Here is a 13,913-nt window from a genome sequence, read left to right on the forward strand (position 1 = left end):
TTTTCCAAGAACTTTAGGTGTATAGCAGCGTCGGCCCAATTACAAACGTCAATCACACTCAGACACATGGATACTAGGCACTGTGACACTAGTATAGTAAAAGAATAAATATATAATTTATCAGATAGCTAAATGTTCAGAATGAATTGTGTCTATTAGATAGCTAAAATGTCAGGAGTTAATCAATAATCAATAATGTACCCATTCTACCTTTTTTAAGGTAAGTTAGATAGCTTTGGTGTTTGTTTTTATTGTTGCTATTTTTTACTGTCCTTTGTTTTCATAACAAAGTATACTTTTGTCAACATTGGTCCTGTCCTTGCTTTTACATGGACAAAGGCTTGGTAGTTAATTTAGTTTTTCTAACAGCCTAATGAACAGCACAGTTACAGTATAAATAAATATTTCTAAATGAATTAGTCATCTTTGTTAATTACCACATGCCTAAAATATCTGAAGCTGAATTGGAAAGCAGATATCTGAAAGCTGAATTTAGAAGCGGATGGCTAAATTTGAACTATGAATAGTTTTAGTCGTTGGTTGCAGCCCTAGTTTACCCTTATCCTCCAGTGATAATGCTACTTGAAAATGATACTTAACGCAGTTAACATTGTTAAGAGGCTAGCCGGTTGTCAGGCGAGAGTCTAAAATATACAGCTAGGATCTGCGTTTGTCATCAACATAAAAAGACATGAATCAGCAATGGCAATCATGGAATTTTTCACGTGAATCTACCAATACTGATCGATGTCCGATCAATCAGCACATCCATCGACACAATCGTTCCTTATAAGGATTAACTTTGCTATTAGCTTGCTCATTACTGATATGATGTACCATGTTGTGACGTGTATAGTACATAGAGTACAAGTGCAGAAGATTTGTATCGTTCAACTTCTCCTGGTTACTTACTTCAAAACCCCCAATGAATTGTTTCATAAATGCATTACATTGAAATTACATTAATTGAATTAGGTTGACCTATGTCCACAGACAATGAGTGTGAACATGTATGCATGCATAGCTTATTTGTTAAATCAATACAAAGCAACTAATCTAAGACTATGTTTATACTGCAGGCCAAATTAGCCCCAATCTGATTTTTTCGAAATCAGATTTTTTTCCAGCTGACTATCACATTTTACTCTAAGTAAAATATGATCTTTATCAGACTCTAGTATGAATCCGCACCGGCCACAATGTGACGGCATGCGCAGTTCGATAAAGTGTGAACAAAGGAAGTTGACCGGAAGTTGATCTTTTGAAATGAGCTAAAAAGTCAATTTGTCAATTGCGCTACAAGTAAGCGACTCATTTATTTTATATTTTGTTTGACATCTAAAGCTACGTTACGAAACATAAGGTATTCTTTTTTAATACGGCAGCAGCGTAAATCAATAGGCACCGCTGGTAGCTTTTTTCGACTCATTTTGACAGAACACCGGATTCCATATATAAGGAAGTCGCTACAACACGAGAAAAAAGGCACGCCACAGATCAGCGTGTTCGTGGGTTTGTGCTGTGACTGTTGTGTCAAGGAAGTAGGCAGATGATGGAAAACAACTGTAGGAGGAGAAAGAAGAGAATTGCAAAAGGGAAAGTGATCATGCTGCGCACACACATGACGTAGCTTGCCCAAAGATGATGTAAAAGTCGCAATCAGGTCGCATTTCCGTTTAGACTCCAGTCACATTTGAAAAGATCAGATTTCAATCGGATTCGGACTACCTCCTGATGTGGCCTGAGTCTGATGCGAAAAGATCAGATTTGGAGCAAATAGACAGGTAAAAAAAATTCCAAACTGTGTCATTTGAGGCCAAAAAACATCAGATTTGGTGTGCAATCTGAACAGGGCCACAGAGATAATCGGTGGCGAGTTGACTATCACAATAAAAATTGATGTAGCTTTAGTTTACCCTCATCCTCCAGTGATAATGCTACATGAAAAAGATAGATATGTAACATGCTTAAGAGGCTACAGCCAGTTTCCAGCTGGGAGTTTAAAAATGAATACAGTGTCAGCCAGAGGGGATCAGCGTTTGTGATAGGCATTAAAAGGCATCAATCGCAATGGTGATCATATACTTTTTCACGACAATCGGCAAATACCGATGATCAGCGCCTCCATGGATGCAATTGTTCATGTTAACGATTAGCTTTGCTATTAGCCTGCTCATCACTCATATGATGCATCACCTTGTGACGTGTACAGTACACAGAGTACAGGCGCAGAAGCTGTGTATCTCTCAACTTCTCCTGGTTACTTACTTCAATGCCCCCAATAAATTGATTTCACAAATGCATTACATTGATATGAAATTAATCAAATTGGGTCAAACTATGTTTGTGCACATTGTGCATGTGTATGCATGCATGCTTGGCTCATATGTTAAATCAATACAAAGCAACCAATTCTAGTGTTGAGGGTAAATATCCACACAAAGGCAAAATAAAAAGAGACTGTGAACATAATTGTAATTAGAAATATATATTCATCGACAGACATTTAATCTGAACCTTCCTTTTTTTTCTTTTTTTTTAAACATGCCCTCTGTTCCCCCCTGAACCTTTGAAAATGAAAGTCTTAATTGCATTTGTAACACACACTGGAATCGATATGAAGACAAGCCATGCTGATGCTGGTTTTGAGTATCTCAGCTTCTTGCATCCTCGCCAAGACATTAACCAACCAATCAATAACATTCAAGGGCAATGAGCAGGGGAGGCTGAGCACCGAGTTTTGTCCTTTATCCTGTGCTATAACTTTCCAATGACAGCCATGTAAAAACACGTCTGTCGCATCCACACGCTGTAATGTACATTATGTTATATCATGACTAAATCTGGACGATTATGACATTGCGGAGGATTGCTATGGTCAATGTAAGATTTGGTCGAAGACTTACTTTAAGACAGCGCTGTCTCCTTGTCTCACCGTGATGTTGTCCTTTAATATCGAATCCCCGCTTTTGGCCGGAACTCCTGCGGGTACAAGGAATAATAATTTCAGTCCGAGGACCACCAGGCATTTCCCCGACACAGTCCAATAGCCACAAATTCCCATGTTTTTTTTTTTTTGGTTTCTGTCACGGCGCAACTTCCAGGAAAACTTGAAACGTCCCGTTTATTCCTTTTTTTGTTGTTTGTTTTGTTTTGGCGTCCACTCCAAATTCCGTGTGGGGGGAAATATCGACGATGTCGCCAAGTAAACAGGCTGCTGGTTATGAAACACCTTGTGTGTCCGCGGAAGGAGAGAGGAGCCAACCGCTCGAGGAAACTGACTTGTGAGGTCGGAAGGAGAAGGGAGGGAAAGAAAAAAAAAAAAAAAAGAGGCGACGTTCGCTTCACGGAGAGAATGCGCACCGCCTCCACCAATTGATGTGAAATGGATGCTTCCACGAAGATGCTAAAGTCTTCTCCTGCTTCGCTGTCCTCTGAACGCGTGACACCGTGTGAGCTGCCAACACTCTGTGTCTTATTTTAGTTATGTGTTGAGTTAGCCGTCCTTCCCCGTCATTACAACCTTATATGTCTCCTCACTCCCCTTATGAACGAAGCAGTTTGAACAAGAACAGCGTCCGTCTAAATTGCTTAAGCTGCGGCCATTCTTTATGCCGAGGTGTAACGATGACAATGTACAAGCTGTGTCCAAACTACGGCCCGCGGGCAAAGTGCGGCCCGCGGGCGCCTTCAGTTGGCCCCCAAGAGCTCATAAGTTAAAAAGGAAGTCTGGCCCACGCAGGGTGTCAAGTACGGCTGCAACAACTAATCGATTAAAATGTATTATAAATATAGTTGGCGATTAATTTAGTCATCGATTCGTTGGATCTATGCCAGTGGTTCTTAACCTTGTTGGAGGTACCGAACCCCACCAGTTTCATATGCGCATTCACCGAACCCTTCTTTAGTGAAAAATAAAATGCTTTTTCTTAATTTAATCTTCATTTGTAAATAATAATCTTGAAATGATGTTATTATATTAAATAAATACTAATAAAGACATATTTTACAAACAAAGTTACAGGAATGTACACATGATTACATCTCATTGTGCAACATGTGAATGTTTTAGTGGGAACTAAATGCGATATTTGAAAGGAGTACACATTATTTACTTATATACAGGGCTTCACGGTGGCAGAGGGGTTAGTGCATCTGCCTCACAATACGAAGGTCCTGAGTAGTCTTGGGTTCAATCCCGGGCTCGGGATCTTTCTGTGTGGAGTTTGCATGTTCTCCCCGTGACTGCGTGGGTTCCCTCCGGGTACTCCGGCTTCCTCCCACCTCCAAAGACATGCACCTGGGGATAAGTTGATTGGCAACACTAAATTGGCCCTAGTGTGTGGATGTGAGTGTGAATGTTGTCGGTCTATCTGTGTTGGCCCTGCGATGAGGTGGCGACTTGTCCAGGGTGTACCCCGCCTTCCGCCCGATTGTAGCTGAGATAGGCTCCAGCGCCCCCCGCAACCCCAAAAGGGAATAAGCGGTAGAAAATGGATGGATGGATGGATGGACACATTATTTCCAAAGCAGGACCCCCACCCAGACATACAATACTAGTACACAGCTCATGAAAAACAATATGTTTTGTTATTGTCATTGCAAGTGGGCCAAAACACTTATATTAAAAAATAATCTCATGGATTATAATGATTATAATAATAAAACATTTAACTTGTTATTTAGTCAGGTTTGGGACTGGTGTGCTGCTGGTGTGGCCACAGTGCATGTGCACGTCTGACGTCGCTCACATGTTCTCCACTGAATGCTCAAGAAGTTTTTGCGTTTGCTCAAGCATATGGAAAATTAGAGGGAACATTGTTTGGGGGTATCCATAATATGCTGATAGAGAGAAGTTTTTATTTACACGATGAGTCGGGTGTGTCTTGACCTCTGTGGCGGAGGCTCCATCGAACCCCTGAGGCCGACTCACCCTAGAGTTCAATCTAACCCAGGTTAAGAACCACTGATCTATGCTATGCGTATGCGCAGAGGCATTTTTAAAAAAAATGTATTTATTTATTTATTTATTTATTTTTATAAACCTTTATTTATAAACTGTAACATGTACAAAGAGCTGAGAAACAATAATCAAAATAAGTATGGTGCCAGTATGCTGTTTTTTTTCCAATACTGGAAAGGATAGAAATGTAATTTGTCTCTTTTATCCGATTATCAATCGATTAATCGAAGTAATAACTATCGTGGGATCACACTCCTCAGCCTTCCCGGTAAGGTCTATTCAGGTGTACTGGAGAGGAGGCTACGCCGGATAGTCGATCCTCGGATTCAGGAGGAACAGTGTGGTTTTCGTCCTGGTCGTGGAACTGTGGACCAGCTCTATACTCTCGGCAGGGTCCTTGAGGGTGCATGGGAGTTTGCCCAACCAGTCTACATGTGTTTTGTGGACTTGGAGAAGGCATTCGACCGTGTCCCTCGGGAAGTCCTGTGGGGAGTGCTCAGAGAGTAAGGGGTATCGGACTGTCTGATTGTGGCAGTCCGCTCCCTGTATGCTCAGTGCCAGAGCTTGGTCCGCATTGCCGGCAGTAAGTCGGACACGTTCCAGTGAGGGTTGGACTCCGCCAAGGCTGCCCTTTGTCACCGATTCTGTTCATAACTTTTATGGACAGAATTTCTAGGCGCAGTCAAGGCGTTGAGGGGATCTGGTTTGGTAGTTGCAGGATTAGGTCTCTGCTTTTTGCAGATGATGTGGTCCTGATGGCTTCATCTGGCCAGGATCTTCAGCTCTCACTGGATCGGTTCGCAGCCGAGTGTGAAGCGACTGGGATGAGAATCAGCACCTCCAAGTCCGAGTCCATGGTTCTCGCCCGGAAAAGGGTGGAGTGCCATCTCCGGGTTGGGGAGGAGATCTTGCCCCAAGTGGAGGAGTTCAAGTACCTCGGAGTCTTGTTCACGAGTGAGGGAAGAGTGGATCGTGAGATCGACAGGCGGATCGGTGCGGCGTCTTCAGTAATGCGGACGCTGTATTGATCCGTTGTGGTGAAGAAGGAGCTGAGCCGGAAGGCAAAGCTCTCAATTTACCGGTCGATATACGTTCCCATCCTCACCTATGGTCATAAGCTTTGGGTTATGACCGAAAGGACAAGATCACGGGTACAAGTGGCCGAAATGAGTTTCCTCCGCCGGGTGGCGGGGCTCTCCCTTAGAGATAGGGTGAGAAGCTCTGCCATCCGGGGGGAGCTCAAAGTAAAGCCGCTGCTCCTCCACATCGAGAGGAGCCAGATGAGGTGGTTCGGGCATCTGGTCAGGATGCCACCCGAACGCCTCCCTAGGGAGGTGTTTAGGGCACGTCCGACCGGTAGGAGGCCGCGGGGAAGACCCAGGACACGTTGGGAAGACTATGTCTCCCGGCTGGCCTGGGAACGCCTCGGGGTCCCACAGGAAGAGCTGGACGAAGTGGCTGGGGAGAGGGAAGTCTGGGCTTCCCTGCTTAGGCTGCTGCCCCCGCGACCCGACCTCGGATAAGCGGAAGAAGATGGATGGATGGAATAATCGACAGATTAATCGATTATCAAATTAATCGTTTGTTGCAGCCCTAGTGTCAAGTTTAATTTTAATTAACTTACAGTCCTGTCTACACACAAAAAAATGTTGGGTTAAAAAATAACCCAATTTTAACCCAACTGCTGGTTCAGAAAAGGACTAACCCCTTATTTGAGTTTTTTTAACTCAACATTTTGGGTTAATTTTTTCAACCCAACTTTTGCGCTGAATTATTTAACCCAAAAGTTGAGTTATGCTAACCCAACGTTGGTTGATTCTTAACCCAACTATTGGGTTGAATTTATTTAACACAAATGCGGCGTTATGCTCACTATAATGTTGGGTTATTCCAAACCTAACTATTGGGTTGCGCAATTTAGCGCTCCTTGACCCAATAGTTCAGGGGTCGGGAACCTTTTTGGCCGAGAGAGCCATGAAAGCCAAATATTTTAAAATGTATTTCCGTGAGAGCCATATGATATTTTTTTTAACACTGAATGCAACTAAATGCGTGCATTTTTAAGTAAGACCAACATTTTTAGAGTATAATAAGTCTCTCATTCTTTTTAATAACATTGTTATTCTGAAGCTAACCAATAATAAATAAAATACTTCTTACCATTAATGCGACTTCTTGAACAGGTGCGGTAGAAAACCGATGGATGGATTAAAATGCATGAGAATGTTTTATATTTTGAACGTTATTTTTAACACTGTGATTACCAGGGGAATTATTCAGTACTTATCCTTAAGTAATGTCAGCTAAGATTTATCTTAGAGCCAGATGCAGTCATCAAAAGAGCCACATCTGACTCTAGAGCCATAGGTTCCCTATCCCTGCAATAGTTGGTTTAAAATGATACATTTTACTGCTTGTTTGTGCTACTCCTTCCCAACTACTCATCAAAATATTTTTTATTCCATTAAAATATACTCAAAAGGAAGATATGAGTGACATTTTTTTTTACAAGAATTGCCGTGTATTGTCATAGTTGTCACAGCAGGGTCGCATTTTACTGCGTGGATCGTTCTCCCTGCCGACAAGACTCCAGAGGCAAGGTGCAGGTAAGGAAATTATTTATTGTCCATAAATCATGCGCGATACAAACAAAAGAGCACCAGCGTGCCGATAGCACAGAAAGCTAACAAAATGGCGAACAAGAAAAGCTTAGCATGCAAACAAAAAGGCGTAGTTCATCTCAGGAATCAAATTAGTAGCCGTCGTAACTGTTGAGTGGAAGCAAATAAGAAAGCCAGACTAAGTGTTGCGAAAAGCAGGGAATAAGTAGCTCTCTGATTAGTGCCCAGGATCAGGTGAGCGTCCCGAACACTAATCAGAGGCAGGTGAAAACAATCTGCAGTCATGGCAACTAAAACACAAACCCAGGGGTGTTTAAAACAGGAACTGAGGGAGTCAAAAACGAAACAAACATGAAGGATCATGACATTAGTAGTTCTATACAGCATGCTCAAATATTTTCATGTACATAAGATAAGATACACGTACATAAATAATGTTAATGAGATGAATCCTTAATAAAATTCCCTTCAAGAAAAAAGTACATTTTTAATTAAAAAAAAAAAGCCTTTTACCCAAAAATGCATGACTCATTGAAAAACAACCCCAAAATGGTTCATAGTTTTGAAAACCCAGAAATTGAGTTAAAATAATACCCTTATTACCCTTATTAAAAAATGGATTGCTCTTCATAAAAATAGCTCAAAAATGTAACCCAAAACTCGCAACTCATAAATTGGGTTATTAAAATAACCCAGCATTTTTGTAGGGTTGTACGGTATACAGGGTTTCCACGTGTCATTAAAAAGCATTACAACTTATTAAATGGATTTTGAGAAAACTAAGGCCTTAAAAGGCATTAAATAAGATATCCAGAGTAGGGCTGGGCCAATAATACGATATCATTAAATATTGCGATATCACACATTCTCGATATCAATATAAAATGCGTCCGATAAAATATTCGATTTATGTTTATATTTTTTGGTCGGAAGAAACCAGAAGTTATGACGCAAGATTTGTTTCATGAAGTCACTCGCGCTTTGGGAACCACGCAAACAGGAAACAGGAAGTGTCACTGAGCAATGGGAGGGACATGCTAACAGCCAGTCACGTAACAGTATCAACTACACTTTCCCTGCTGTTCGGCTCCCAGTCCCGAGGAGCACAGGGGAGACGTTCCCTGTAGGATCGATGTTTTGTCTAGGGCAGGGATGTCAAACATGCGGCCCGCGGGACGGGTCAGGCCTGCTAACAGGTTCAATGCAAATGAGTTTGCTAAGTTTAAAATTGAGTTGCATTTTTAAATTAAAGAAACTGCTGTTCTAAATGTGTCCACTGGATGTCACAATAGAAGTTCTGTTTGGCAAGCAAATAGTTTATATCGGAGCAAGCAAGTAAGAGGTACACGGTAAAGCGGGGCTACGACTTCTCCCCCTCGACCCAACATAAAACAAACAGGAGTTCAATAAACAATTGGTAACCTCACTTAATATTCTGCATGAGACACTGCACATTGATATAGTTCTGTGAAGATTATTGTCTTCTGTGCAAATTTAAAGAAAGAGAACAATGGAAATGACAAATGAGATGGTTGATACATAGAAGCGTTTTTATTTATGCTTCATTTTGTTTTTGTTTATTCATAGATGGGCTGTGACTTAAAGTTTATTTGGTTTGTAGAAACACTGATATTAAGTCTAATTTCATTGTGTCCTTAATTGTGTTTTTGAAACCGCACCAATTTTTTTCCTCAGAATTGTCAACTAACTTGAAGTGTTTTGTCAAGAGGATTGTTTGTGATATGTACATTTTCAGAATGTGCTTGTTATATTTTGGGCCGAAGTAAAACAAGAAAAAAATGTGAAGTTGTCGTAAGTGTATTTTTAAATTATTATGCCATGATTTTACCCGTCCAGCCCACGTGGGAATATATTTTCCTCCATGCGGCCCCTGAGCTAAAATTAGTTTGACACTCCTGATATAGGGTAACACCCTTCACTTTACCCGACAATGGGTCTGCTAAGCCCCGCTTTCGGGTCAGAATGACGAGGCCGCCTACTCGTGACAATTTGGTTGCTTTATTCTTATTTCTGCAGGACACAACTGGACACATTCGCTAGTCGCCTCTACTGCTGCATGCTACTACTCGCTCTCCTAACTCTTCCACTCATTTCAGTCACCCAACACACTACCAATCTCCACTTATAAATTGCACCCTTGGTAAGTTGGAAATTGTTTTACTGTATTTATTGGTCGGCTTTAATAAGTCATTAAAAAGTATCAATGATTATCAATATCGATCAATAATAAAAAAAACTTATATTGTGTTATAGTTTTCGGCCATATCACCCAGCCCTTGTTCAGAGGCATTAAAAAGTCATACAATTGTAGCCCTGGGCTGATAAATGAAAATTAACTCATTTTGCCATCATCAATGAATTGTTTCGTTTCTTCGTCTCTGGTGTCCAAAACTGTGAAATGGGCTGCTTCCATTGCGGCAAATCAAACGGCTCTGGGGGCCCAAACTTTGTCATTCTTTTGTCACTGTAGGCATGTAGTCCTCAACTCTGACACCAAGGCCCCATTTACACTGCACACCAAATTTGATATTTTTTGCCCTTAAGTGAGACAGAACTGATATTTTTTGCCAGTCTAAAGTGTTTTAAATCTGATCTTTTGGCATCAGATTCAGGCCGCATCAGGAGGTGGTCCTGAATCCTATTGTAATCTGATCTTTTCAAATGTAACTACAGTCTAAACGCAATCGACCGATATGTGATTTTTTTGTCAGTTCTGGGCGAGCTACGTCACTCGTGTGTGCTGGAAATACGCGCAATCGCCAGCGGAAATTGATATTTCATCACAACACTCGGTTTTAGTTTCTATTTAAGACGACCAAATTTTCGGTGCATCACTGGTTAATAGTGCGCACATAATAGACTATATGTAACATGTAAATATATATTTTGTTTGTGAAGAATGAGCGATTGTTGAAAGACCGGAATTTGTGCTGTGGCGCATATACTTACATAAGAGATGAAACATAAAGCTACCGTGGATCCACGCTGATGTCCGTGTCTCCTCTACTTAACAGCCATAAAAAGATTACAACCCTCCCAAGGTTATTACACTATATACATCCATTCATAAATGATATTACATTAATTGTTTTCACTTTATTGAAGTGCGCATGCAAGTGACGTCTAGGCCACATTGGGGCCTGTGCGCGTTTACACTGGAGTCTGATAGAAATCTCATTTTACTTGCAGTGTAAACAGTCAGCTGGAAAAAATTTGATCTAAGAAAAAATCAGTTTTGGCCCACTTTGGCCTGCAGTGTAAACATCATGTTACTGAGGAAGTTGAGCTTGTTTCATACACGATTCCTTTATTTCACTCGTCTCCAGTTCAACACACATGAGCTAACTTGGCTAACATAAGCAACTCTGGTGCCCTAGGATGGTCAAACAAGGCAATTCTCACAACAGACCACGACTCTTTTATTCAGACTTTCCCACAGTAAATTAATAAGAGTTCCTTGTACCCATTTTAAACAACTTAGACGGTGTACAATACAATCTATCCGATACGTTAAATTAGGTGAGGGATCAGACAAAGAGCAGCTCGAAGACCTCCATGAATAATAAAAAACAAGGACCCAGATTTCCCTCGCCGGGACGCGGGTCACCGGGGCCCCCCTCTGGAGCCAGGCCCGGAGGTGGGGCACGATGGCGAGCGCCTGGTGGCCGGGCCTGTCCCCATGGGGCCCGGCCGGGCACAGCCCGAAGAGGCAACGTGGGTCCCCCCTCCAATGGGCTCACCACCCATAGCAGGGGTCATAGAGGTCGGGTGCGATGTGAGCTGGGCGGCAGCCGAAGGCAGGGCACTTGGCGGTCCGATCCTCGGCTACAGAAGCTAGCTCTTGGGACGTGGAACGTCACCTTGCTGGGGGGGAAGGAGCCTGAGCTAGTGCGCGAAGTGGAGAAGTTCCGGCTAGATATAGTCGGACTCACTTCGACGCACAGCAAGGGCTCTGGAACCAGTTCTCTCGAGAGGGGCTGGACTCTCTTCCACTCTGGCGTTGCCGGCAGTGAGAGGCGACGGGCTGGGGTGGCAATTCTTGTTTCCCCCCGGCTCAGAGCCTGTACATTGGAGTTCAACCCGGTGGACGAGAGGGTAGCTTCCCTCCGCCTTCGGGTGGGGGAACGGGTCCTGACTGTGGTTTGCGCTTACGCGCCAAACCGCAGTTCAGAGTACCCACCCTTTTTGGATTCACTCGAGGGAGTACTTGAGAGTGCTCCCCCGGGTGATTCCCTCGTGCTACTGGGGGACTTCAATGCTCATGTTGGCAACGACAGTGAAACCTGGAGAGGCGTGATTGGAAAGAATGGCTGCCCGGATCTGAACCCGAGCGGTGTTTTGTTATTGGACTTTTGTGCCCGACACAGATTGTCCATAACGAACACCATGTTCAAACATAAGGGTGTCCATATGTGCACTTGGCACCAGGACACCCTAGGCCGCAGTTCCATGATCGACTTTGTAGTTGTGTCATCGGATTTGCGGCCTCATGTTTTGGACACTCGGGTGAAGAGAGGGGCGGAGCTTTCTACCGATCACCACCTGGTGGTGAGTTGGCTGCGATGGTGGGGGAGGATGCCGGACAGACCTGGCAGGCCCAAACGCATTGTGAGGGTTTGCTGGGAACGTCTGGCAGAGTCTCCTGTCAGAGAGAGTTTCAATTCCCACCTCCGGAACGACTTTGAACATGTCACGAGGGAGGTGCTGGACATTGAGTCCGAATGGACCATGTTCCGCGCCTCTATTGTCGAGGCGGCTGATTGGAGCTGTGGCCGCAAGGTAGTTGGTGCTTGTCGTGGCGGTAATCCTAGAACCCGTTGGTGGACACCGGCGGTGAGGGATGCCGTCAAGCTGAAGAAGGAGTCCTATCGGGTTCTTTTGGCTCATAGGACTCCTGAGGCAGCGGGCAGATACCGACAGGCCAAGCGGTCTGCGACTTCAGCGGTCGCAGAGGCAAAAACTCGGACATGGGAGGAGTTCGGGGAAGCCATGGAAAACGACTTCCGGACGGCTTCGAAGCAATTCTGGACCACCATCCGCCGCCTCAGGAAGGGGAAGCAGTGCAGTGTCAACACCGTGTATGGTGGGGATGGTGCTCTGCTGACCTCGACTGCGGATGTTGTGGATCGGTGGAGAGAATACTTCGAAGACCTCCTCAATCCTACCAGCACGTCTTCCTATGAGGAAGCAGGGCCTGTGGAATCTGAGGTGGGCTCTCCTATTTCTGGGGATGAGGTTGCCGAGGTAGTTAAAAAGCTCCTCGGTGGCAAGGCCCCGGGGGTGGATGAGACCCGCCCGGAGTTCCTTAAGGCTCTGGATGTTGTGGGGCTGTCTTGGTTGACAAGACTCTGCAACATCGCGTGGACATCGGGGGCGGTACCTCTGGATTGGCAGACCGGGGTGGTGGTTCCTCTCTTTAAGAAGGGGAACCGGAGGGTGTGTTCCAACTATCGTGGGATCACACTCCTCAGCCTTCCCGGTAAAGTCTATTCAGGTGTACTGGAGAGGAGGCTACGCCGGATAGTCGAACCTCGGATTCAGGAGGAACAGCGTGGTTTTCGTCCTGGTCGTGGAACTGTGGACCAGCTCTATACTCTCAGCAGGGTCCTTGAGGGTGCATGGGAGTTTGCCCAACCAGTCTACATGTGCTTTGTGGACTTGGAGAAGGCATTCGACCGTGTACCCCGGAAAGTCCTGTGGGGAGTGCTCAGAGAGTATGGGGTAACGGACTGTCTTATTGTGGCAGTTCGCTCCCTGTATAATCAGTGTCAGAGCTTGGTCCGCATTGCCGGCAGTAAGTCGGACACGTTTCCAGTGAGGGTTGGACTCCGCCAAGGCTGCCCTTTGTCACCGATTCTGTTCATAACCTTTATGGACAGAATTTCTAGGCCCAGTCAGGGCGTTGAGGGTATCTGGTTTGGTGGCTGCAGGATTAGGTCTCTGCTATTTGCAGATGATGTGGTCCTGATGGCTTCCTCCGGCCAAGATCTTCAGCTCTCACTGGATCGGTTCGCAGCCGAGTGTGAAGCGACTGGGATGGGAATCAGCACCTCCAAGTCCGAGTCCATGGTTCTCGCCCGGAGTGCCATCTCCGGGTTGGGGAGGAGATCTTGCCCCAAGTGGAGGAGTTCAAGTACCTCGGAGTCTTGTTCACGAGTGGGGGAAGAGTGGATCGTGAGATCGACAGGCGGATCGGTGCGGCGTCTTCAGTAATGCGGACACTGTATCGATCCGTTGTAGTGAAGAAGGAGCTGAGCCGGAAGGCAAAGCTCTCGATTTACCGGTCGATCTACATTCCCATCCTCACC

General features: G+C 44.4%; 1 protein-coding gene across 1 annotated transcript in view; it reads right to left on the reverse strand.

Annotated features, from left to right (window-relative positions):
• opcml (opioid binding protein/cell adhesion molecule-like) overlaps positions 1-3,515 on the reverse strand; it is a 384,261-nt gene extending 380,746 nt beyond the window's left edge. The window contains exon 1 of the mRNA XM_061963274.2: positions 2,907-3,515. Within this exon, the coding sequence (XP_061819258.1) occupies positions 2,907-3,064 (158 nt within the window). The 5' untranslated portion in view covers positions 3,065-3,515. The remainder of the gene's footprint in view (positions 1-2,906) is intronic.
• Between the last annotated feature and the right edge of the window lie 10,398 nt (positions 3,516-13,913).

Source organism: Nerophis lumbriciformis, linkage group LG09 (genome assembly GCF_033978685.3).
Source record: "Nerophis lumbriciformis linkage group LG09, RoL_Nlum_v2.1, whole genome shotgun sequence".
Lineage (NCBI taxonomy): Eukaryota > Metazoa > Chordata > Actinopteri > Syngnathiformes > Syngnathidae > Nerophis > Nerophis lumbriciformis.